Below are 23,422 nucleotides of genomic sequence, written 5' to 3'. Positions count from 1 at the left end.
ATACACCACTCAGCCAACTTTAAATTATTTTATAAAGAGCAACCCCTGCTCCCCACCCCTTTGAAATTCTGAAGTGTATGGATTTTGAAGTTTTAGCTGATATAATAAAAGTATTGCCCTAATATGAATTATGGAGGATAGTTAATACAGAGGGCCATGGCAATGATTCAGTTGACACTTAAAGGCAAATCTATGAAATTTCATACATTCCAAAACAAATTGAAAACCAAAACACAGACACCCTTCAAAATCTGCAGTTCTCCAAACAATTGACGTTTACAAAAAATGTGTATATGAGGGGGAAAGTGTGCATAAAAATAAATATATCTGTGAAAACTCGCAGACAAAGATGCATTATCTTAAAGAACATTGCTTGCAAAAATGTGTACACGAGTCAAACAGACAAATTTGCACTAAAACGTTAATGAATTTTCATGAGGAATTGTTTATTTGTTTATTTGAGCATTGTGGAAAACTAGATTTAAGAACAGGAAAATGAGAAACTGAGAGACTTGGAAATGACTAATCTTTCCATCCCTATTCAGGGACAATGGGAGCTTGAGTCCAAGAACACCTGGAAAGCTAGATTACCCTCTCTTGGTTTTACACCATTGACATCAAGCTCAATATCTGCCGAGCAGGATATAAGTTTTCCTCTAAACACACTTTTGTACCTTGCAGTAACACAAGCAAATCTAATTCTCATGGGTTTTTCCTTCTATCTTTCAAGCTCTTCTGGAACCAGTTCAAGTCCACAGTTGACGCTGCAAGTGGAATATTGAAAAATTCCACATTCCCCCAGCACGCAACCTTCTTTCTCCATTTTTCTCTATCCTTTTTTACCTTGATTTTTATTTTCAAACTGAAGCATCCCTGTAAGGATGTGGGCAGCAGGGGGGGGGGTGTTTGGAGGGCAAAAACAAATTGAGAAATTCATTTTAATAAAGGGTCTTTTTTTAAAGGAGACCTCGTTGCAATTAATGCAAAGACAAAGAAAGCAGTGCTCTTAGTGGTGATCAAAATGGAACGAATTATTTTATTTCTTCACCTCCCTCAGCCACCCCCATTCCATTTTCCCTTTAGTCTCCCCACAGGTGGAGCGATGGGCTTGGGTAGAGTCCAGGGCCCACTTTCCTTTTGCTGCTTCTTCCCTCCCACCCACAAAAAAAGCAAGCCCAGCCCAGCATGTCCTTCAGATGCACTTAAACTCATACGAAAGGACAAAGACTAAAGCTTGGCAAAACAGCTTGGCTGAATAAGTGCGAGGGAAACAGTCAGAAGCAAAAGAGAAAGAAAGATTCATTAAGATTCCAGAAATAATGGCACATATATTTTAATAACATATTTGTGTGCAAACTGACAGAAGTGGTGATACACCCTCCTCTCCACCAATCACCTTTTTCTTGATTCCATTTCATTGGTGCCACTAAAAGACTGTAACAAAACCATTGTGGGATCCCTCAAGGCACAGGGAGATGAGTAACCGTTACTAATTACTACCGCAATTAGCGGTGAGTGACACATAGGTGTGTTAGCTGGGTGGGAAAAGAAAAGGCCTGCAGCCCCCACCCCCCACCCTATTGTATTAGTTCTGCTGTGCTTTGACCTTGCATTGGAGTCGATGGTATTCCTTCAGCCTGGAAATCAACAGAAAGGAAGAGAAAGAGAGAGAAATTCATTCTGAATTAAAATTAGTACTGGGCAAAGTCAAGACAAATAAATGAAACGAGCGGGGGCAGGGGGATAAGTGCAAGGTGCATTACTCGAGAAATGTGAGTTTTTCTAAATTTTCCTGTCTGCTGCTGAAAAACTCATCATTGTATAATTAATTTATCCAAAGGGAATAAAACAGTATACATTAATGCACAGGACAAAGAAGTTAACAGGCTGCTACTGGGGGAGAGGTGGGGCAAAAGAGCCCATTAGGTAAATGTGTGTCATCGTCCTCCCCGATTTCAGAAGAAGGGTGTGTGCATAAGACAGATTATGTAAAAACCCAAAACAAAATAGATGATTGCGGATGGCATTAATTAGCTGGGCTTTCTATTCCTGGAAAGTTCCATTAGCTAATCAGTTATGGCCATCTGATCCTCTCCTTTATAGAATCCATGACTGTAAGATGGAGGCATACTGCATTCAGAAGTCCAGTGAATTAGGGAGAAATGCAGTCTTTTGCATGGGGTGTTAGGTTTCTCTGTATGCAAGGAAATCTTTCATTATTGGGGAGCATGTAATGCCCCCACCCATACTCTGAAATGGAAGGACTCAGCCATGCCAGTAGGGTCTGGTGGCCACTGAGACTGTTGGGGTGAAATGTAGGGAGACCAAAGAGGAGGTAGAGCCATCTCACTCTAGTTTTGTCCCCATTCTCCTCCCTGCTCCTCCTCTAAGGAGACCCCAGGTCCCACATCTGGGCAGGGTAGAAGCCACCCCTCTGCTTTTCATCCCAGGCTCAATATCCACTGTTGGGGGACAGATGTCTACAGGGGCCCTGGGACCCATCCAGCTGAGTGGCAGACCTTGGGTAGGAAGAGGAAAAGGTTGGAATTACCAGGTAGGGTTGGAGATGTCACCTCACTGGACAGTGGCTGCTAGTCAGTATAGCAATACTGAGCTATATTGACGAAGTGTTCTGATTAAGTAGATGGCACTGTCCTGGGTTCCTACTTTAATTCAAAACCCTGAGGATTGGAACCTTATTTCATTTAAGGTAGGGGATCTTCCTAAAAAAAGCTTTGGGGTGTGGCAACCCTATTTTAGGGGAAGTGCTATTGTGCAGAGGCAAATCATGCACTTTGAATGCAGAAGACCCTGCGTTCAATCCCCAACAGCATATCCAGTTGGGGCTAGGAATGCCCCATACCTGAAACCCTGTACAGCTGCTGCTAGTCAGTACAGAAAATATTGAGCTAGATAGACTAATGGTCTGATTCAGTATAAAGCATCTGCCTAGAACATTGCTAAGCTTCTGAAACTATAACGCTTCAATACAAACCGAAGGGAGTTAATGTTGATAAAGCCGGTAGCGTCAGATGGCTCATAATCGCCCTGGACATCCATGCTGCAGGAAAGAAAGGCAAAAGAATGATTTGGCAGCTATAATAAAGACCCGAAACGCAGTGCCAAGGTTGGCTTTCAGCAGTGGAAAGGCAGGCATACCTCACAACTTCTAGAGACCAGGAGGTATGGGGGGGGATCACTTCCAACTCTGCATTTCTATGATTCTATGTTTAAAGAAGGGGCAAGGAGTCCTTTTCAGTCTAAGGGCCACATTCCCTCCTAGGCATCCTTCCAGGGGCCACATGCCAGTGGTGGGCAGGAGCAGAGGCAAAAGTGCGCAGAGAAACAAATGTAAATTTTACTTTTGTTTACTACCAGTAGGCTTGTTTCTACACATACCAGCACCTCTTCTCTATGTTTTATCCACCCAGAGAAGCAAGGGCCACTGGATGTACATGTGCCATACCTCTGAAGCAGGGCTCCTCAAACTAAGGCCCGGGGGCCAGATGCGGCCCAATCGCCTTCTCAATCTGGCCCGCGGATGGTCCGGGAATCAGCATGTTTTTACATGAGTAGAATGTGTCCTTTTATTTAAAATGCATCTCTGGGTTATTTGTGGGGCCTGCCTGGTGTTTTTACATGAGTAGAAGGTGTGCTTTTATTTAAAATGCGTCTCTGGGTTATTTGTGGGGCATAGGATCCCCTGGTCTCTAGATCCCCCAAAATATAGTCCGCCCCCCCCACAAGGTCTGAGGGACAGTGGACCGGCCCCCTGCTGAAAAAGTTTGCTGACCCCTGGAAGCACATTTTTCCCACTGAAAATAATCCTGAGAACTGTAGCTTCAGGAAGTAATAGTACCACTGTATTCTGCTCTGGTCAGACCTCACCTGGAGTACTGTGTCCAGTTCTGGGCACCACAGTTCAAGAAGGATACTGACAAACTGGAACGTGTCCAGAAGAGGGCAACCAAAATGGTCAAAGGCCTGGAAACGATGCCTTATGAGGAACGGCTTAGGGATCTGGGTATGTTTAACCTGGAGAAGAGAAGGTTAAGGGGTGATATGATAGCCATGTTCAAATATATGAAAGGATGTCATATGGAGGAGGGAGAAAGATTGTTTTCTGCTGCTCCAGAGAAGCGGACACGGAGCAATGGATTCAAACTTCAAGAAAGAAGATTCCACCTAAACATTAGGAAGAACTTCCTGACAGTAAGAGCTGTTTGGCAGTGGAATTTGCTGCCAAGGAGTGTGGTGGAGTCTCCTTCTTTGGAGGTCTTTAAGCAGAGGCTTGATAGGCATATGTCAAGAATGCTTTAATGGTGTTTCCTGCTTGGCAGGGGGTTGGACTGGATGGCCCTTGTGGTCTCTTCCAACTATGATTCTATGATTCTAGGTCAGTTCTCAGGATTCTTTGCAAGTATGGAACATGTTTTAAATGCACTTTAAGTGTATGGTGCATATGCTGCCAGGTCAAGGACATGTTCCAGCTGAGCAAAAACACTGGGGGGGGGCTCTAAAGAGCCAGTGAGGGGTGTGGCCTCAGGTATTCTTAGGGCCAAATAGAGAGGTTTAGACTGAGGGCTGTAATTGTCCCCTGGGTTTACCACCCCCATCAGTTAAAGAACACAACCCTGACAACTCAAAATAACATATCACACACACACACACACACACACTTTCAAAATGACCCCTAGGTGCTGCAGTGCACTGTGGGAGGCATAATGTGGTTGTCCTGGAGTTCCAAGCTGGGTGACAAAGCCCTCTCTGTTTCCTCCGTAAACTGCAGAATCAAAGGCTCTGAGCTTCTGCAGAGAGGGGAGCCCCCTCCATGAGCTTAAGTCCCCTACCTTACCAGTGATCTGTTTCCCTGCAAGTCTATCTAAAAAACCAGGAGCCCCATTAAAGGTGCTCAGAAATAGCCCCCTTTGTTAAACCAAGCACAGTCCCATTAATTATAAAACAATAAAAGATACCCTACAATGGCTTAGTGCCCCCAAAGTCTCAAAAGTAACCCATTTTCCCTCTCCCCCACCTCCCTGCATCACTTCCACTGCAAGAAGATGGTTTACTTTGCAAAATATTGGGGGGGGGTGTCAGTGTGGGTGTTTCACCTTGGCACCAGCCTCTTAATTTGACCCCACAGCAGATGTTTGAGATCCAGGGCAGAGCAAAGAATGCTGCTCCCTCTCAAAGCTATATTTCAAAAAGTCAAAATCTGGACACAAAAGTTGTTGAGTTCTAAATCTCAATTCCCCCCCCCCAAAAATTAAAATCTACACTTGCGACATCGGTTGCCATATGCCTGAATTTTCCTGGACATTTAAGCGTTTTCCTCCTGGGCACTGTTTCTGGTGGACGAATCCCTGCTATGTCCGGGAAATTCCAGACGTATGGCAGCCCTAAGAAAATGATATGATGTGTGTATGGTAAGGCTGAAGGCTAAGGGTTGGCACCAACCCTAGTCCTACTAAGAGTAGACCCAATGAAATTAATGACTATGATGAAGGCCACATTCGTGCCGTATATTCAAAGCACTATAATACTACTTAATGCAGTCACGGCTTCCCCTAAAGGATTCTGGAAGCTGTAGTTTGCTGTGGGTGCTGGGAGTTGTTCGGAAACACACACAGACACACACCCTCCAACAGAGCTACAATTCCCAAAGTTCTATGTGGAGAGGAACTGGTTGTTAAACCACTTCATTGCTATCCTACAACTGTGGATGTGCCTGACCATTGTCCATGATGGCTGCAGAGGCTGATGGGAGTTGGAGTCCAGCTCAACTTGTTCAGGCCCTGTTTTTAAGCTTCCCACAGGCACCTGGTTGTTGGCTACTGTGAGAGCAGGATGCTGGACTAGATTGGCCACTGGCATGATCCAGCAGGCTCTTATGCTCTTACATCATCATTTCAAATCCTCTCCCATGCAACAACAACAAAAAGACAGCATATTTTCTGCTGAGAAGCCTCCATCAGATCCATTAATAGCAGCAGCTATTCCATCAGACTGCAACAGAGAAGGGAAGAGAAGCAGGACCACTCCATTGGCACAGCTGAGAAATCAGCAGCTTTTGGCCTCCTCTCCTTGGGCTTTGCCACAGCAGCCGGTTATTAAAGGAACTTGAAGTGGTACAAAACTTTGCTCATTTCCTCCTCTCGGCCAATTCATTTTTTTCTTTGGTGCTGTGTCTTTTCTTTGTTTAAGAGCATAAGCCTGCAGACAGGAACTGCCTGATTTTAGTGACCTTCTCTGAGAGCCTTTTTTGGCCAAAGAGCAGGATTTAAAATACTGGGTTGTATCCAATAGTGGTCTTACTCAGAGTAGACCAACTGAAATTATTGAACTAATTTAGGTCCATTAATTTCATCGGATCTACTCTGAGCAGAATCCAATTGGTTACACTTCTTTAAATATTTTTCTCAAAAAATAAAATAAAATATTCCCTTACATAAAACAAACCTGTAATTAGAAACATGCATTTTAAATACTCTCCTTTGTAAAAAATAAATAAATAGAAATAAATCAGAATACTGAAAACTTTGTCAGGTAAAAAAGCAGCAAAATCTGCAGTTAAGAGAGTTGTGTTTTGAGTGCTCCCGGGTGTGAAAAAACAAAAGCTTGCTATTAAATGTAGTTTTCAATGCTCCCCTGGATTTTAAAAATAATAATAAACACCATCATATTTTAAGTCTGAAGGGAGGCACATTCTGGCCTCTGCTGCTAGCCAGGGGTTCAAGGGCCACACCGGAAGTTAGCACCTCCAGGGAAAACATCATGGCAAGGGGATAGCCACTTTGGCCCCCATCCATCAATCAATGAAGGTCCAGCTACCGTAAATGTAAGAAACTTGGAGGTTCATCTCTTCCAGCATTGTTAACTGGATTCAGTGACCAATCTAATGCCCATGGAAGTAGGGCCTGAGCACAACAGCAATATTCTTTCCTCAAGCAACTCCTAGCAGCTGGTATCCATAGGCAATGCAGCCTATAATGGTGGAGCTGCTCCAACTCTTGATTTCTTCTTCCCACTTGTCTACTAGACAGTAGTAAGCCTGTGATCAGAGACGGCTTCATTTTTTAATACCTGTATAGCACTTAGCGAATTGCAGGCACTTCCTAAGTGTTAAATCATTTTTTTTAAATAAATAATGCTTCCTGATGTTAAAAGAAAGAAAGAAAATGAAACACAAACCCTTTAATTAGTACAGTAGCAGAGCATGAAGCGTTGCCATAGCTCTCCGGGCCTGATCTGCTAGTTTACAGCATGCATGGGATCTTTTTTCCCCTGCTGAGGAGTGGCCTTGAATCTTATCAGCTCATTTTGCCTAATCCGCAGATTGTCTCAGCACTCAGAGCCGGGCAAAGGACGTCAAGGGGCTCATTGCAACCATGGCATAATCAGGGGGCTCTAATCACACCCTGTTAATTATTTTAATTGTTAAATATGGAACTGGAAAACAAGGATTGGGGATTAATGGCCATTATAGCTCTTCATTATCCGACACAGCAGTTTCAGTTTCCAGAAGGGGCAGGACAAAAATGGAAACACTGGCAGGGATCGTGATTTTGACAAAGCAATCACCTGAGTAAGGCATTTCATTTTAATTGAAAGTGCTACATGCTGTTGCTTGCTGCTGCCACCATGAGTTTTTATTGCTTTAACATATACCCCGAAAGCCGATTTGAGGGTTCAGTCGTGGTATGCACATCCATACACCCACAAGATTGAGGCGCTTAAGATCACACACGGTGATAGAGCAGATAAGGAAAGGTTGCATTTTTTCTCTCTCCTAGCAAAAGAACACCCGATGAAGCTGAATGTTGGTGGTCCACCTGCACATTTTCAGGGGATGAGGTCATGGATGCAGACAAGGTATGGTGGTTGGAGATGGTATGGTTCTCAGAGCCAGCCCTGGATAGCTCCAGGTAAGTCCATCTTGACAGCATGTCTCCAGCCTGAGGAGGTCACATTGTCCTCCTCTGACTCCAAAAACCTCACCACCAAAGCCCCAGCAGAACCACAGTCTCCCTGCACCCCTGGAGTAATTGGCAGTTGAAGCAGGCTACTGTTCTTTAACAGAAGATACATCTCCCATTGGAGATAGGACAAGCCCCATATAAGGCTCTGTCTGAGGCTGCCTGTTGCTGAAGCAACATTTGAGCTGTGCTCTGTGCTCTGTCCAAGGTCCTGTCCTCCAGCCTTGCCTTACTTTGACTTGTCTTGATTTGCTTGGGGCCCCAGATGTAGCTGGACTACAACTCCTATGTCTCTAATCCCTGGCTGAGCTGGCTAGGGATTATGGGAGTTGGAGTCCCACAATACAGGGAGGGTCGCACAGTCCCTGATCTATCAAGAGGCATTGCTTGCTGGATGAGTTCCTAACTGGCCGACATAATTATTTTAAAAGAAAACACACTTGGCTTTAATAACTGTGAGAATAAGACTGTGCATACACCACACATTAATCCACATTGAATCACAACCTGGGAGAAAGAGGTGTTATGCATATATTAAATAAATAATGTTAAAGAACCCCAAGAACTTTGGGAACTGTAGTTTACCCTGCCGGTTCCCAGCACCTGTAACAAACTACAGTTCCCAGGATTCTTCAAGGTGGGTGAGAAATCTGCTTTAAATATCCTTTAAATGTCTGTGTATGCAACAAACATTTAACGCACCCCACTCAACGAATCCCAAGAACTGTAGTTTACTCCACAGAGAACTTCAATTCCTAGCATCCATAATGAACTGCAGCTTCCAAAATTCTTTGGGGAGGGTGGTAAACATGGTTTAAATGTCCACGTCCACACCATACCTTCAAAACAATAACCCCTATGAATCCTGGGAACTGTAGTTTACCCCAGAGCTCCAGTTCCCAGCACCCATAATAAACAACAGTTCCCAGGATTATTCAGGATGGATAGGTAAAAATGTACATTGAATGTCCCTGTACTTACCATACATGTAATCTTCCCCATGAGAATCCTAGGAATTATAGTTTAACCCTCACGGAACTTTCATGCCCAGCACACATAACAAACCACAGTTCTCATTATTCTTCAGGGTGAGCAGGAAGTGCCCTTCAAATATCCTTTAAATTTTTGTGTATACATCAAACATTTAAAACAGACATCCTAAAGAATCCTGGGAACTGTTGATTATCCTACACAGAGCTCCCTTTCCAGGCACCCACAGCAAACCATAGTTCCCAGGGATTCAACAGAGTGGGTGAGAAATGCACTTTCAATGTGCGTTTAACATATGGAGTATATGCCTCAGTACAAAAACCCCAACTGAGCTAGTTCCTTGCCTCTGAAAATTGGGGGGGGGGAGACACCCCACACGTATAACTCTGTTCATTTTCTAAAAACTGCAAAGAAAAAACAACCCTTTTTATTATTATTTTTTGGGGGGGGGAGGAGAGAGAGAGAGAGTTTACAATGATGGTACCCCCCCCCCTGACGGGCTGCAGAAAAACCTCTGCGCTTTTATTTTTGCTCAGCCGAGTGGTTCTGACCTGCTCTATAATTACGTTACTTTCTACCTACTGCGCGGAGGCATTTTTGCTGCGATGCACCTCGTTCGGCTCCCTCGCGGGTCCCCGCCATGCCGTCACTCAAACGCTTTTCAAACCAGTGATGTAGAAATCAAAAAAAGGAACAGGGGGAGGGGGGTAATGGGCTAAAGACACACTGGGAGTAAGTGCTCCTGTTTCAAACCCCCCTCTCTTTCACTTTCTCTCTCTTTTTTACCTCCCCTCTCTGGCTCCCCCATAAAAAAAACCCTCTCTCTTTTTTTAAAAAAACGTTATTCATTTAATCTCCACCGCATGAGAATGCAAACGATAATGAAAGGTTGGGGGACGGATTATTAGGAGCTGTTGATTTCAAGAGGGAGGGAGGGAAAGAAGCCGAGATATGGGGGGAAGAGGATAATTTGACATTTACTCTGACTGATCTAAACTGATTTGGGTATATTTATGGCTTATAAAGTGTTTAGAAGGATTGAAAGAGGCTGAAAGGAGGGGTGGGGGAAGTAGTGTGAGAGAGGCAGACAGCAGAATAAAAGGGGGAAAGTGCAATGTGGGGAAGAAAAAATAGATTTGACTTTTAAACAAGACCTTTGCTTAATTTATTTATTTATTATTATTATTTAAAAAACAGGTTAGATGAAGTACTTGCTCCTAAGTTATTCATGGGTTATGTCTGTGGGGAAACTTTCTCTGCCTCCACTTTTAGCACAGGGGGTGTAAGGGGTGTTGATTCCTTGAGTCAGTTGATTCCTACAGCTCAGGGGTTGAGCAGCTGCTTTACATGTAGAAGGTCCCAGGTTCAATCCCCAGTCGCACCTCCTGGTAGGGCTGCAAATGACTCCCATCCGAAATGCAGTTCTTGTTTAAAAGTCAAATCTACAACCTCCTGAAATGTTGAAACAGCTACCTAACCCTAGTACTTCGGAGACCGGTGCTACAGGGAAAAGGAAGAACCACAGTTCTTATAGGTATTGGGTTTGTGGAGACCAGTGGCAACAAACCAGAGTACAGAATTTGCGGCAAGGTGTCTCCGAACAGTGCCATGTTGCCAGCAAAAATGTGTTGTCATTTTTTTTTGGGGGGGGGGGTCTGTCCAGAACTCAAGATCAAATGGACTGATTTCTTCAGAAGGAAGTATGGTGAACTTACACAAGCCCAGAATGTCATATCCTACCACTCTAAAACAGTTAACGAAAAGGCTTTGATGGTGGTCCTACTTAGTCAGTTACCAATTTGCCCAAGCTGGCAAAGGCCATACCATCGCTGAAAACCTTATCAAGCCTTGCGTAAAGACAGAGTTGAAGGTATAGTGGATGGAAAAGGTATGAAGCTAGTAGGCACAGTTCCTTTGTCAAATAACAGAATCTCATGAAGAATCGGGGACTTAGCAGAGGATGTGAAAGCTACTTTACTTTCACAAATAAAATGCACTGAATTTTAGCTTCAAATGGATGACTCAATGGATGTGGTCGGGTTAGCAATTCCAATAGTATTTGCGCACTACCATTACCTGAAGTGTTTTTCAAGAGAATCTGCTTCTCTGCAAGCTGCTACTATCACAAGTGGTACTGAAAATTTTCAACTTAATAGATGATTTTTTCACATTGAGGGGCATCCCATGGGATAACGAACACGGAAGTAATTAATTTTATCAAATCATGACCTAAGAATACAAGGCTATGCAAAATGTAGTGTGGCGACATGGGGAGTTTCCAAATATATTTACTTCATTACACAGAAGTAAGGTGGCTTTCTCACGGCAAAACTTTGACTTGACTCTTTGAAATGAGGGCTGAAGTCAGAAGCTTCAGCCCTCATTTCAAAGTCAGATGATCACTTTGCTTCGGGAGACAGGTTGCGTGAGAAGCATTGGCTCATAAAATTGGCATATTTAGCAGATTTTTTATTAAAAAGTTAATGACTTAAGTCTCTCACTTCAAGGAAAAGCAATAACTTTTTTATATATGTCAGTGATAAAGTACAGTGGTACTTCTACTTATGTGCCCCTCTTGTTATGTATCCTTCAGGATACGCACATGGCAAACCCAGAAGTATATTTCCATGTTTCACTGCGCACGCATGCGCAGTAGCACTCAATTGTGCAGCGTGCATGGGCAGAACAGGCACTTTCAGTTGCGGAAACCTTGGGATCTGACAGGAGCTCCAGAATGGATCCCGTCCACAACTGGAGACGCCACTGTACAAACATTTAAAAGAAAATCAAGTTTTGGGCAGAATCGATGAAAATTTGAAATCTAGACAGCTTCCAAATGGTAAAAGAATTTAGAGAAGAACTAGATTCTGACACGCCTGGAGAAATCTTAAATGAGTTTCACATTCACCTGCTAAGTTTGCTTGATAGTTTCAACTGTTATTTTCTGGAAGTACTCCATGAAAAAATTAAAGAAAACTTTTGGGTTGTAAACACATACTCTGCTGTGTCAGAAAAGCCAGTATGTCTGTCACTGCAACAGTAGGAGTGCTTGATCAATTTGACATCAGATTCTGCGGTAAAAGATCGTTTTGAAACTAAGAAGTCACTATCAGAATTTTGGTGTCAGCTAAAAGCCGAATTTAAAGTTTCGTAAGATAAAGCAAAAATAATCCTGCCCTTTGCAACAATTTAGTTATGTGAATCAGGGTTCTCTACCTATGTGGCTACTAAAACAAAATACAGCTCTCATCTTAATGCAAAGCCTGGTATTCGGTTGCAGATGTCTCAGATTCAACCAGATATAGCCACATTGTGTGAATCAAAACAGCCCCACCCCTCTCATTAGAATCTAAGTTCCAGGGCTATACTTTATCATTCTTTTTTTTATGTCAGGTGACATTTCTTTTGCTTTGCAACTGTAAAAATGGTTTTAAATACCATATGAGTAACATATTGTGGATTTACACTGCTTTGAATTCATTCTTAAATGTTTACCTTACTTTATGGTTGTTGTTTTTTGTAGTTAAGTAAGTTTCCTTTTCTCTGAAATTAGTGGAGAAAATAACATTTCGAATGAAATAAAATGATATTTAACATGTCCAAATGCAGAAATCATTAGACCCACTACTGGCCTTGTTCACATGCAAGGGAAGTCCCTAATTCACTGAGAATTTGAGACACATTGGCCACCCTCACCATGCTTACCTCACTAGCTCCTCATTGTACAAGGACTGTGTGGACTCCCTTCCCAAAATGTAGACCTTGCCTTTCAGGACAGAGACCTGTACTGTCCCTTCCACAAGTTCTTGGGATTGGACAATGCAATGGCGGATGTAGTCACACTCTGGGCTGTACCAGAAACCTGCAGCAGAAAAGGAGAACAGACAGGTTGAAAGTCATCAATGGCACCCTCATAAGAACACAAGAATGTAAAAAGAGTCTGCTGGATCAGTCCAGTGGCCATCTAGTTCCGCATCCTGCTCTCACAGTGGCCAACTACCTGTAGCATTGCTGCCTTCAGCTGTGGAAGCAGAGCATAGCCATGGTGGCTTTTAGATACCAATTGCATCCTCCATGGATTTGCCTAATCCTCTTTTAAAGCCATCCAAGTTGGTGGCCACCACTGCCTCCTGTTGGAGTGAGTTCTACAGCTTAACTATGTGCTGTGTGAAGAAGTCCTTCCTTTTATCTGTCCCAAGTCTTCCAATACTCAGCTTCATTGGCTTTTATGACTTAGTCAGCTCCTCCTGCACAAGGCAGCTTATCACACTCAAGATCTGATCAATCCGCATAAAGTTTCAGTTGATATTAGGTCCCAGCAGAGAAACATCTTCAGCACTAATGGAGCTGTCCAAGGTCCTAGTGTCACCAGCCCTCTGCTTGTGTTGGGTATTGTCTGCATCCCATGCTAGTCTCATGTTCCCATGGAAGTGAATACTTCAGGTTGTGTGTGGAGGGTTTGGCTTCCTTTACTACCTTAAATAAGGTGGCCCAACTTCAAGCTCTGGCCCTCCATATGTTGCTGAGCTACACAGATAATATAGGACTTCACCCTTGTTGATCACATAGGAAGCTGCCTTTTACTGAGTCAGACCACTGGTCCACCAAGCACAGTATTATCTACATAGACTGGCAGTGGCTTTCCAGGGTTTCTGACAGCCCTGGAGACAGAGGAACAGATATGACACTTACCTGGACAGAGGAACACATACGACACTTCGTTACAATGGGTGGTATTCAGGCCATACAAAAGTTTATAATTAATCTCAAAACACACCCTCTCTATCCAAAAAAGCAAGAGGCATTATCACAATTCAAGGACACATTCCAGCAAGGAACTGCTGACCACTACCACGTGTGGTAAGCTGCTTTGCTGCAGGTTCTCTAGTGAAACACCAGAAGGTTGTAGACCAGAGCCAGTGAGGAGGTGTGGCCTGAAGAAGTGTGGCCTGGGGAGAGTCATGAGGGCCAAATAAAGAGATACGCAGAACCACGTTTGCCCCCCCTCACTCCTTGAGTAAAAACAAATAGAACCACAGAACTTTAGATCATAGAACCCCCTGCAATGCAGGAATCTATGTCCACCAGTGGTAAACACTCATAATGCAGGGAAGCTAGGCATGGATTTAGGGAACGTAGGGAGGGTCCTGCCATCCTGCCAGTGCTGGATGGTGGGAAGAAGTCAGGAGCTAAGAACCAGAGGTCAGGACTGAAAAGCAACCACGACTGAAGGATCTGAAGAGCAATGTTAGACATATGAAGTGTAGGTGGGTTCCTATGAGGTAAGACACAGTGATAACACCAAGAACTTTTATTGAACTACATAACTGGGAAACAGAGGCAAAGCAACTACTTATATACATTTCTGAAAGCCTGGGCCACTCCCACTCCCAATGTGATTGGCTGTCTACACTTCCAAACTGCGAATCATGACTCAACAGTTCAAGGGCCAATGACAGAGGCCAAAATCTTGAAAGGTTCTGTGATTGGACAACTTGTATTGAATCAGAACGCAGGAGCTTAGAATCCTGAGTCTTGAGTCAAGCTCAGGCAAACACAGATCACTGAATACATAACATACACACATGCTTGAAGTCAAATAAAGCTTGTCAGGATTTGCCACTGAGGCAACAAACCCTGTTAATTCTCTCTGCCTAGGAGGAGTCAATGGCCAACCTCGGTGAAGTCAGCCAGGAACGTTCTTTGCTGAGAAACTGCAGTGATAAGGTTTGCAACAAGGGAGCCAGCTGTTCCTGGCTCTTCACGGGACAAGCTGCAGTGATGCAACTTGCCACATAGGCCAGTGGTCAGCAGTTTCTGTTGCCCCCATCTTTTCCACTCTCCATCCCACGCCTATCCATCTTTCTTCACCAATCTCCAAAATCTTTGCCTCAGCTTCTGAAATTGGGGGCATTGAGTTGCTCCCGACTCCACAAATCGCATTCAGGAAAGAAATGAGGAAGGCAAAAGTAATGGAGACACCTTCTGTCTCTCCCAACATTTCCAAAACCCTTGCAGTTCACTGTTGGAACATGACAAAGAGGCAGAACCTTGGTAATCGGCAATAATATACATGTAACATTACCAAAGACCATCTGGGGGGAATCACCTGAAACCAGGCAGCTGTGGTGCCTGGAACAGATGGCAGAAAGCATTCAGGTGGGTATGCATTTCCATGGGCAAGGCTTCCTGACTACACAGGGGGAAAGGAGCAGCAGCAACAAATTCAATCTCACAAGAGGAACAGGAGCAGCTTGAACAGAATTTGGACCAAGAGCTGGAGATGACCAAGGATGGGAATCAGAAGACAGGAAACAAAGCCTTCTCAAGCCATATTTCCCTGTGGAAACCACTTTTTAGCAAATGGCAGAGCAAAGGGCAATTCGAGTTTAGCACTAAAAGAGCAAGTTTTCCATGGGAAAGGAGCAGGGCAAGGGGAAAACCACTCAGACCCATGCCTAGAAAGCATGGGTCAAGTAGAAAACCACTCAGACCTGTGTTTTCTAGCCACAGGACTTTGAACAGGCATGAATTTCACCAAAGAATCCTGGGTGCAGGGCATTGCTGAGAGACCCCTATTCCCTTCCCAGAGTGGTTTAGCAATCACTCCTTCTTCACAAGGAACTCTGGGAAATGTGCGGGGAAGAGGGATCTTCTAACAACTTTCAGCATTATTATTACTTATTATTATCATTAATAATAATAATAATAATAATGATAATAAAATTTGCATACCACCCTATACCAGTAGGTTTCAGGGCAGTTCACAAACACAAAGTTACCATATAAAAGCATAAAATACATAATAAAAATAATTTAAACAAATACTAATATATACAAACTAATAAAAAATACTCCAGATCCCACAATTCTTTGCGGGAAAGCCATGCCTGTTCAAAGCGGCATGAAAATGCTTAATCCTGGGAAATGTAATTTGTTAAGGATGCTGAGAGGTGTTAGGAGGCCCCCACTTTCTTCTCACAGAGCTCCAATTCCCAGAATTCCTTGGGAAGAGAGATTGACTGTTAAGCCACTTTCCCCTAAACTAAAAAAATCCCAAATGCTGCAACCTTTCTTCATAAGGGGAAGTCACTCCATCCCACCTTGATCATGTTGGTTGCTCTTTTCTGAACGTTTCCATATTCTACAATATCCTTCCGGAGGTGAGGTGACCAGAACTGTACACAGTTTCCCAAATGCAGTTGCACCAAATATCTGTTCCTCAGTCCCAACCACAGACACAGACTCTTCCTCTGCCATCAAGAAGTTACCTTTGAAACAGAATCCCTTGGTGGTGCTATCCGCCCCCCTCCTCCAATCTGTTGTGCTTCTGCTGTCTTGGAGGCAAAACTGAGCGTGGTAATTGGGCTTCCTGACTCTGAAGAGATAAGGCCTTTTGGAGCAAGTGAACTTTTTACAGAGGGTTCTCTTCAGAGCTCAGGGGTCTTTATCAGGCTAGGAGATCAGGGCCCATCTGTCACAGGTGGGCTCACCTTCCCCATCTCTTTCATATATCAAGTAACCTCATGCCGTCACTCAAGCAAGGGGGGACAGTCTCACCTTTCCCTACAGATCATGGCTGAGGGGGCATCTGTCTACCCTGAGCTGCCTCCTTGCCATTGTCACCAGCCCTCTGGTGGGAGGGAGTTCAGACCCTGGAAAACACAGGACACAGGATGGAAAGTACCTTATCCCGAGTCAGGCCATTGGTCTATCTAGCTAGCTCATAATTGTCTGCACTGACTGCACACAGCTCTCCAGGGTTTCTTGCAGGGATAGCCTCTCTCATCAATGGTAGGACCAGCCCATCTTCTTAATGCTAAAGACAGTCCTCTTCCTGAACGCTGCCCTGGATTAGTTGCTACCCCTGTTGCCAATTAGTCCATAAGGCTGCCAGAGGAACAGCCAGAGGATGAAAGAACTATCCTATTTCACTGTTTTTGGGGATCAGGACAGTTTATCCATTTAATCCCTTTGCACTCTCACATACACACAGGTGGCTTCCTCGCTGCCACCGTCCTTGGCTTTTCATTCCCAGCTGGCTACAAGTGCTGATGGAGTGAGCAAAACATGTTTGCCTAGGCCACACAGTAATTGCTTTTATAATTGCATTGAATCAAAGGTGGTCAACCTGTGCCTGGGTTAATACAGAACTGCAACTGCAAGAAGGGATTTGCATCTGCTGTAGTCATTTAAATACATCCCCGCACCTAGAAATCTAGCATGTGGGCAGTAAGACTAGGCTTCCTTTCTGAGAGCACAAAAGTTCATCATGCAAGCCCACACCTAGTCACTGAAATGCAAACCTCAGACACAGACTTATTTTATTACCCAGATAAAGGTAAAGATAAAGGGACCCCTGACCATTAGGTCCAGTCATCACCGACTCTGGGGTTGCGGTGCTCATCTCGCATTATTGGCCAAGGGAGACGGTGTACAGCTTCCAGGTCATGTGGCCAGCATGATAAAGCCACTTCTGGCAAATCAGAGCAGTGCACAGAAATGCCGTTTACCTTCCCGCCGGAGCGGTACCTATTCATCTACTTGCACTTTGACGTACTTTCGAACTGCTAGGTTGGCAGGAGCTGGGACCGAGCAACAGGAACTCACCCCATCGCGGGGATTCGAACCGCCGACCTTCTGATCGGCAAGCCCTAGGCTCTGTGGTTTAACCCACAGCGCCACCCGTGTCCCTATTATCCAGATAGCATAAAATACTATGCATTCGGGGAAATGTTGGAGGGTATGCTGCCTGACGTCAAAAGGCAGAGAGTTCCAAAGGGCAGATGCTACCAGACTAAAAGATCGATCTCTTACAGATGCAGAATGGGCGTTTCAGAGGCACCTGGAAAGGCACCTGGAAAAGTTCCAGTTCCACTGACTGAAGTAGCTGATTGGATAGAGATGAGCTAAGGTGACCTTGCAGGTAAATTAATCATTATGTATTAATACCCTGCCTTTCGTAGGTGCCGCCACATGATTATTTTGTTGATATATATGAAATCAAAATAGTTTCACTTGCTTTTGCCTCTGGCTTTGCCCACCACCAGCACATGGCTCCCGGAATGCTCCCTGGAAGTCAAAGAGGCCCTTGGGCCTAAAATCTCCCACCCCCACCCCCACTTCAACACAATCGCTTCCTTAAAACACCATTCTCCTTTTTTTCCATCCGCTATTCCTCCCCCCGCCCCCAATCTGCCCCTTCAAAGCAAATTTCCTATTCAGTGGGACGCTGCCCCCCTTTCTTAGTCACCTTCCCACTTTGTAAGAGTAATTCCACTCCTAATCCTCGCAGTGGAGGGGCCGTGGGAGAGATGGCACCATTTCCAACACCTGGCTTCTACCTGGCAGCGAGAGAACAAAACGGGGGAAGTCTCTCGCATTTGCCGTGCCACCTTTCCCACAGCACGATGGGGAGCAGGGGAGGGGGATTTTGCGGGGGGGGAGGGAAATGACAACCGCTAATTGCCTTAAATTCAGAGAGACTAGTTACAATAATTAGGTGTTTAAGGAAGACAGGGGCATGAAAGCCTGGCCTCCAGCAGGTTCCCTCTGCTGAGTGGAGTCCTCTGTGATCTGCAATATTGTTATTTGGCCTGTGTTTATTTTATTTTATTTTTAGGAAAGAAAATGCTTTAAAAAAAAATATTCTCTTTGCCTAAATGGTTTATCATCTTGCAAATGGTTTCTGTTCTTAGAATGGAAAACGTCATAAGCCTGGAGTGGGCACGGCTGTGAGGGTTGGGTGTTGTTGTTTTTAAATTAAAAATAAAAACCTAAATGGCTTTTTTTATTTAAAAGAAGAGGTGTTATATGCTGGCACTGAACTTTGATTCTCCGAAGGTATGTTCCCACCCTGTTGCAAAAGCTCAGGGCAAGCTGCAAATGATAGCACCTGTTCTGTGTCAAATGTTGTCCAACAGACTTCTTAAGAAAAGAAAGAGACTGCTGGATGAAGCCAAAAACCCATCTAGCACAGTGTCCTGTTCTCACACTGGCCACCCAAATGTTTGCGGGAAACCCACAAGCAGGACTCAAGCACAACAGCCTTCTCCCCTCCTGTGGTTTCCAGCAACTGGCATTCAGAACCATTACTGTCTCTGACCATGGCGGTAGAATATGATGGGACAACAAACAACAACAACCCACAAAAAACTGCTTGAACACAGCAATCTCAGACCTGTGCCTAGAAAGCAGAGCCCCGAGTAAAACAGTTCTCTATGTTCCTATTTAATTCAGCCCTCTGTTTAGAACAATGAGGACTAGAAGCTTTTTACATGAAGGACCACAGCTCAGTGATACAGTGCATGCTTTGCTTGCGAGAAGGCTGCAGGCTGAATCCCTGACATCTCCAGGCCAGACTGGGGAAAGGCTCCTGCATTAAACCATGAGGAGCCTCTGCTATCAGTGCAGACAACATTGAACTAGATGGACCACTGATCCAGCTCTGTTTAAGGCAGCTTCTTGTGTATTTTTTTAATATGGGAAACAGACTGAAGAAGGGCAAATAAACATAGATCTACCACCCAGACCCTCTCATAATGGAGGGGGCTTCCCATGCCAGCCCCCATCTGGAATGTCACAGCCTCCAGCACAGCCATTCTTTCTGCCCCTCCTTTTCTTTTCACCCTCCAAATTGCAGCAATTCTGTAATAGCTGGCCCTGCTGACCACAGGACTGGTTGAAATGTCAGAGGTAACAGTCTCCTTGCCTCCCCGCTCCCACTCTCTTACACACACACACACCCAAAAAAGCCTTCTCAGAGCTACCTTTGCAAACCAGAAATTTCACCTGCCATTTCCCATGGTTTGCTCATACAAAAGATGACCAGATCCTTAATCATGGGGAGTGAGGGGGAAAGGGGGATGCACAGTGCCCCAGTGTGGGCTCAGCATCACATAGCAGGTTTCCTTCAAGAGGGAAAGGAGCAACAAATTAAACCACAAAGATCCAACAATATTTTGCTGGAGCAACAACAAAATCTGCTTCTTAAAAATCCTACCTAGATTATCTCCAATCAAGCATCTCCCCCCAGTGCACCAAATTCTGTAGTACTTCCAAAAAAAACTTTGGGCTGATTGAACTAAGTCCTACTCACAGCACACCCATTGAAAATAAAAGAGTCAGAAAAGGGCAATGAAAATGATCAATGGGGTGGAGCAATTCCCCTATGAGAAAAGGATGTAGCATTTCAGACTTTTTTAAGTTTATAGAAAAGGCAAGTTAGAGGCAACATGAAAGCTGTTTGTATAAATGATGTATGGCATAGAGAAAGTGAACAAAGAAAAGGTTTTCACCCTCCCTCCTAACATTAAGGACTCAGCTGCACAGCTCCAATAAAACGTTTTAAATGTCTTGTAAAGAGCAATGCACAAACGTGGCACTAGATGGTAACAGTGAGCTATGCAAAATTCAACGTATTTTTCAAAACTTTTTTTTAAAAAAAGCATTTTCACACCATTTTTAAAAATTCGTGTGTAGATTCCACCTAAAACTTGTGGACATCCAATGGAGATGAATGTTGGAAGATTTGGGAGAAATAAAAGGTAGTCATTCTCCACACAGCAAAGAGTTATGTAAACTATGGAACTTGCTCCTGCAGGGAGTGGTGATAGCCACCAACTTGAATGGCTTTAAAAGAGGGTTGGACAAATTCAAGGAGGAGGATAAGGCTGTCCATGGCTACTAGCCACAATGGCTATGCTCTGCCTCCAGGACTTTAGGCTGCAGCAATGCTTTTGAATCCTAGTTGCTGGAAAACACAGGAGGGGAGTTCTCTTGTGGGTTCTGCTTGCAGGCTTCCCACAGACATCTGGTTGGCTACTGTGGGAATATGATGCTAAACTAGATGGGTCATTGGCCTGATCTAGCAGTACTCTTATTATATTCTTAAATTAATGGACCCACGTTAGCCATGCTTTCAGCCTGCAGGGAAGGGTTGGGAAGCCTGTGGCTCCTCCATTTGTTACTCGACTACAAGTCCTATCATCCCTGACCACACTGGCTGATGGAAGCTGAAGTCCAATCAGCATTGGGAAACCCTCAGGCCTGCCTTTCCTACTGCAGGGAACTTGGAAAGACCTGGGGGAGATGGAGCGTCAGCAGGGAGCTGTCCAGCAGCAAGAGCAAACATGTTCCACTCATAGAGTGCTTGATAGTTTCCAAGAAAGCAAGACTACGGGAGGGGAATCAGGTTTTCGGGAACCCAGAGAGCTGCCAGGGAAGGCAGATGCTGATCCAGCTCAACTAAAGCCTTATGGTCTCATGCAGGCTTGATGCTAGTGTCTCGTCTCTCAAGCACAGCTGCTTTAAAGGGGTGGTGTTCTAATGCAGGCATCCCCAAACTGCGGCCCTCCAGATGTTTTGGCCTACAACTCCCACGATCCCTAGCTAACAGGACCAGTAGTTGGGGAAGATGGAAATTGTATTCCAAAACATCTGGAGGGCTGAAGTTTGGGGATCCCTGTTCTAATGGAAGGAAGCCAAGCACTTTACTACTGTAGGAATGGCCTCTGGTTATTGGTGCTCCATAACACTCATTCTCCAATAAACTGATCTATTAGCATAGCAGCACACAACCTTTGGAACTCCCTGCCTATTGGCACAAGACAGTCACTGTAATCTTTCCGACACCTGCCAACAGAAACATTTTTATTTAGGCAAGCCTCTCCAGATTGGCAGAATGTGGACAGGCATTTCAATGTGGTTTTTAGATTATCAATCATTTTAGTTGTTATTATTATTATTTGAATGTTTGAAACAATTGTTTTCAAACTGCTTTACTGAAATTTCATTGTTTCACTTGTTTTGAAAAACCTGTATTTTTATTTTTATTTTTTAAAAAACACCTGTATGAAAAACATGCTGGAGCTGCTATGTCACCAGACGAGAACCACTCCCTATACAGTACCCATCCCATCTAAGCTCAAGAGAAAATAACTTTTTGCTCTTGTGGGCCACATTCCCTTCTGGGCACCCACTTGAGGCACAGGTGCCCGTGGGGCGGGGGTCAGAGAAAAACAGGGTGGAGCAATGGGATGCTGATTTGGGGTTGTCTCCAACTGAGATCAACATAGATCAGGCCCATGGACTATGCAACTTAGATATGCCTAGCAAATCCAATGCGTCTGAATAGGACCGGGACTGGTGACAACTCTTTACCTTTGTACAGCAGGCTAGTTTCTATACACACGACTCTGTGTCCTCCATCCAGCAAGCTAAAGGCAGGACACACTTTCTAGCCAGACTAAAAACATGTGTAAAGGTAAAGGTAAAGGGACCCCTGACCATTAGGTCCAGTCGTGACCGACTCTGGGGTTGCGCGCTCATCTCACATTATTGGCCAAGGGAGCCGACGTACAGCTTCCAGGTCATGTGGCCAGCATGACAAAGCCGCTTCTGGCAAACCAGAGCAGCACATGGAAACGCCGTTTACCTTCCCACTGTAGCGGTTCCTATTTATCTACTTGCATTTTGACGTGCTTTCGAACTGCTAGGTTGGCAGGAGCTGGGACCAAGCAACGGGAGCTCACCCCGTCACAGGGATTCAAACCGCCGACCTTCTGATCAGCAAGCCCTAGGCTCAGTGGTTTAACCACAGCACCACCTGGGTCCCCTAAAAACATGTGAGGAAGGCGCAAATCAGAGCTGGTAGGATTGTGGCCTAGGGAGAGGTCAGAGGACCAGATAGAGAGTTCCAGATGTGTTGGGATGTCAGAGTTTTGTGGGTGCAAGTCACCCCTAATTCTTAAGGAACAAAGCAGAGTAAGGTCAAGAGAGATCAAAGACTGCAGACAAGGAGGGGAGGAGCCCTTCCTCCAGCTGTGTGCTGGTAGGCAGAGACCAAAGTAGTTTAGGATTTCAGGGTGGATGATGTAAGCAAACAGGAGGAGAATGTTAGGTTTGCAAGCAGTTTGGAAAGCAGAGAAAGGTGGGGCAGAACATGATGTTGGCTGATGGTGGCAAGCTGCTAAAAAGGAGGCAGAGAACATGGTTTTTAGCTGTACTTTGAATCCAGTGCTGTGCATATGGAGGGTGCTAGGGCCTCTTGGGAAGTGAATGCTCTGCAAACACTTCATCTAGGTTCAGGTTGTATATATGTGTGAATAAACCATATATCATAAAGACACCACAGTCTCTGCTGTGCCTCATTGTCTGAAAGGAAACATGAGCTCTGGGTAAAATCCACCTGGAATCCTACACTGCTGGAGAAGATAGGGGTGGAATGTAACAATAGCAAGTGTGTCAATTACACACAGAGACTCAGGAACTACATCAGTTACTGATGGTGCTCAAATCTAAAGCTGTTTCAAATATAATATTTGCAAATGCTTAACAGGAGACGTGCGGTGAGCACTTCCAAGATATCTGCAGACCCCAAGATCCAGGCACTTACCTAAATTCATATTTAACACCAAATTTTTAGCACAAAATGTTAATATCTCAATGTATGC

At 44.5% G+C, this 23,422-nt stretch overlaps 1 protein-coding gene across 1 annotated transcript in view; it reads right to left on the bottom strand.

Moving 5' to 3' along the window:
- Nucleotides 1-423: 423 nt before the first annotated feature.
- The window catches only part of ASS1 (argininosuccinate synthase 1), a 78,531-nt gene continuing 55,532 nt past the window's right edge, over nucleotides 424-23,422 (bottom strand). Inside the window, exons 13-15 of the mRNA XM_035113052.3 lie at nucleotides 12,675-12,831; nucleotides 2,996-3,061; nucleotides 424-1,637 (exon numbers count right to left, since the gene is read on the bottom strand). Of these exons, the coding sequence (XP_034968943.1) occupies nucleotides 1,586-1,637; nucleotides 2,996-3,061; nucleotides 12,675-12,831 (275 nt within the window). The 3' untranslated portion in view covers nucleotides 424-1,585. The remainder of the gene's footprint in view (nucleotides 1,638-2,995; nucleotides 3,062-12,674; nucleotides 12,832-23,422) is intronic.

This window comes from Zootoca vivipara, chromosome Z2 (assembly GCF_965207765.1).
Source record: "Zootoca vivipara chromosome Z2, rZooViv2.hap1.1, whole genome shotgun sequence".
Taxonomy (NCBI): domain Eukaryota; kingdom Metazoa; phylum Chordata; class Lepidosauria; order Squamata; family Lacertidae; genus Zootoca; species Zootoca vivipara.
Note: the sequence above shows the minus strand (reverse complement) of the source record. Positions and strands in the feature narration are given on the sequence as shown.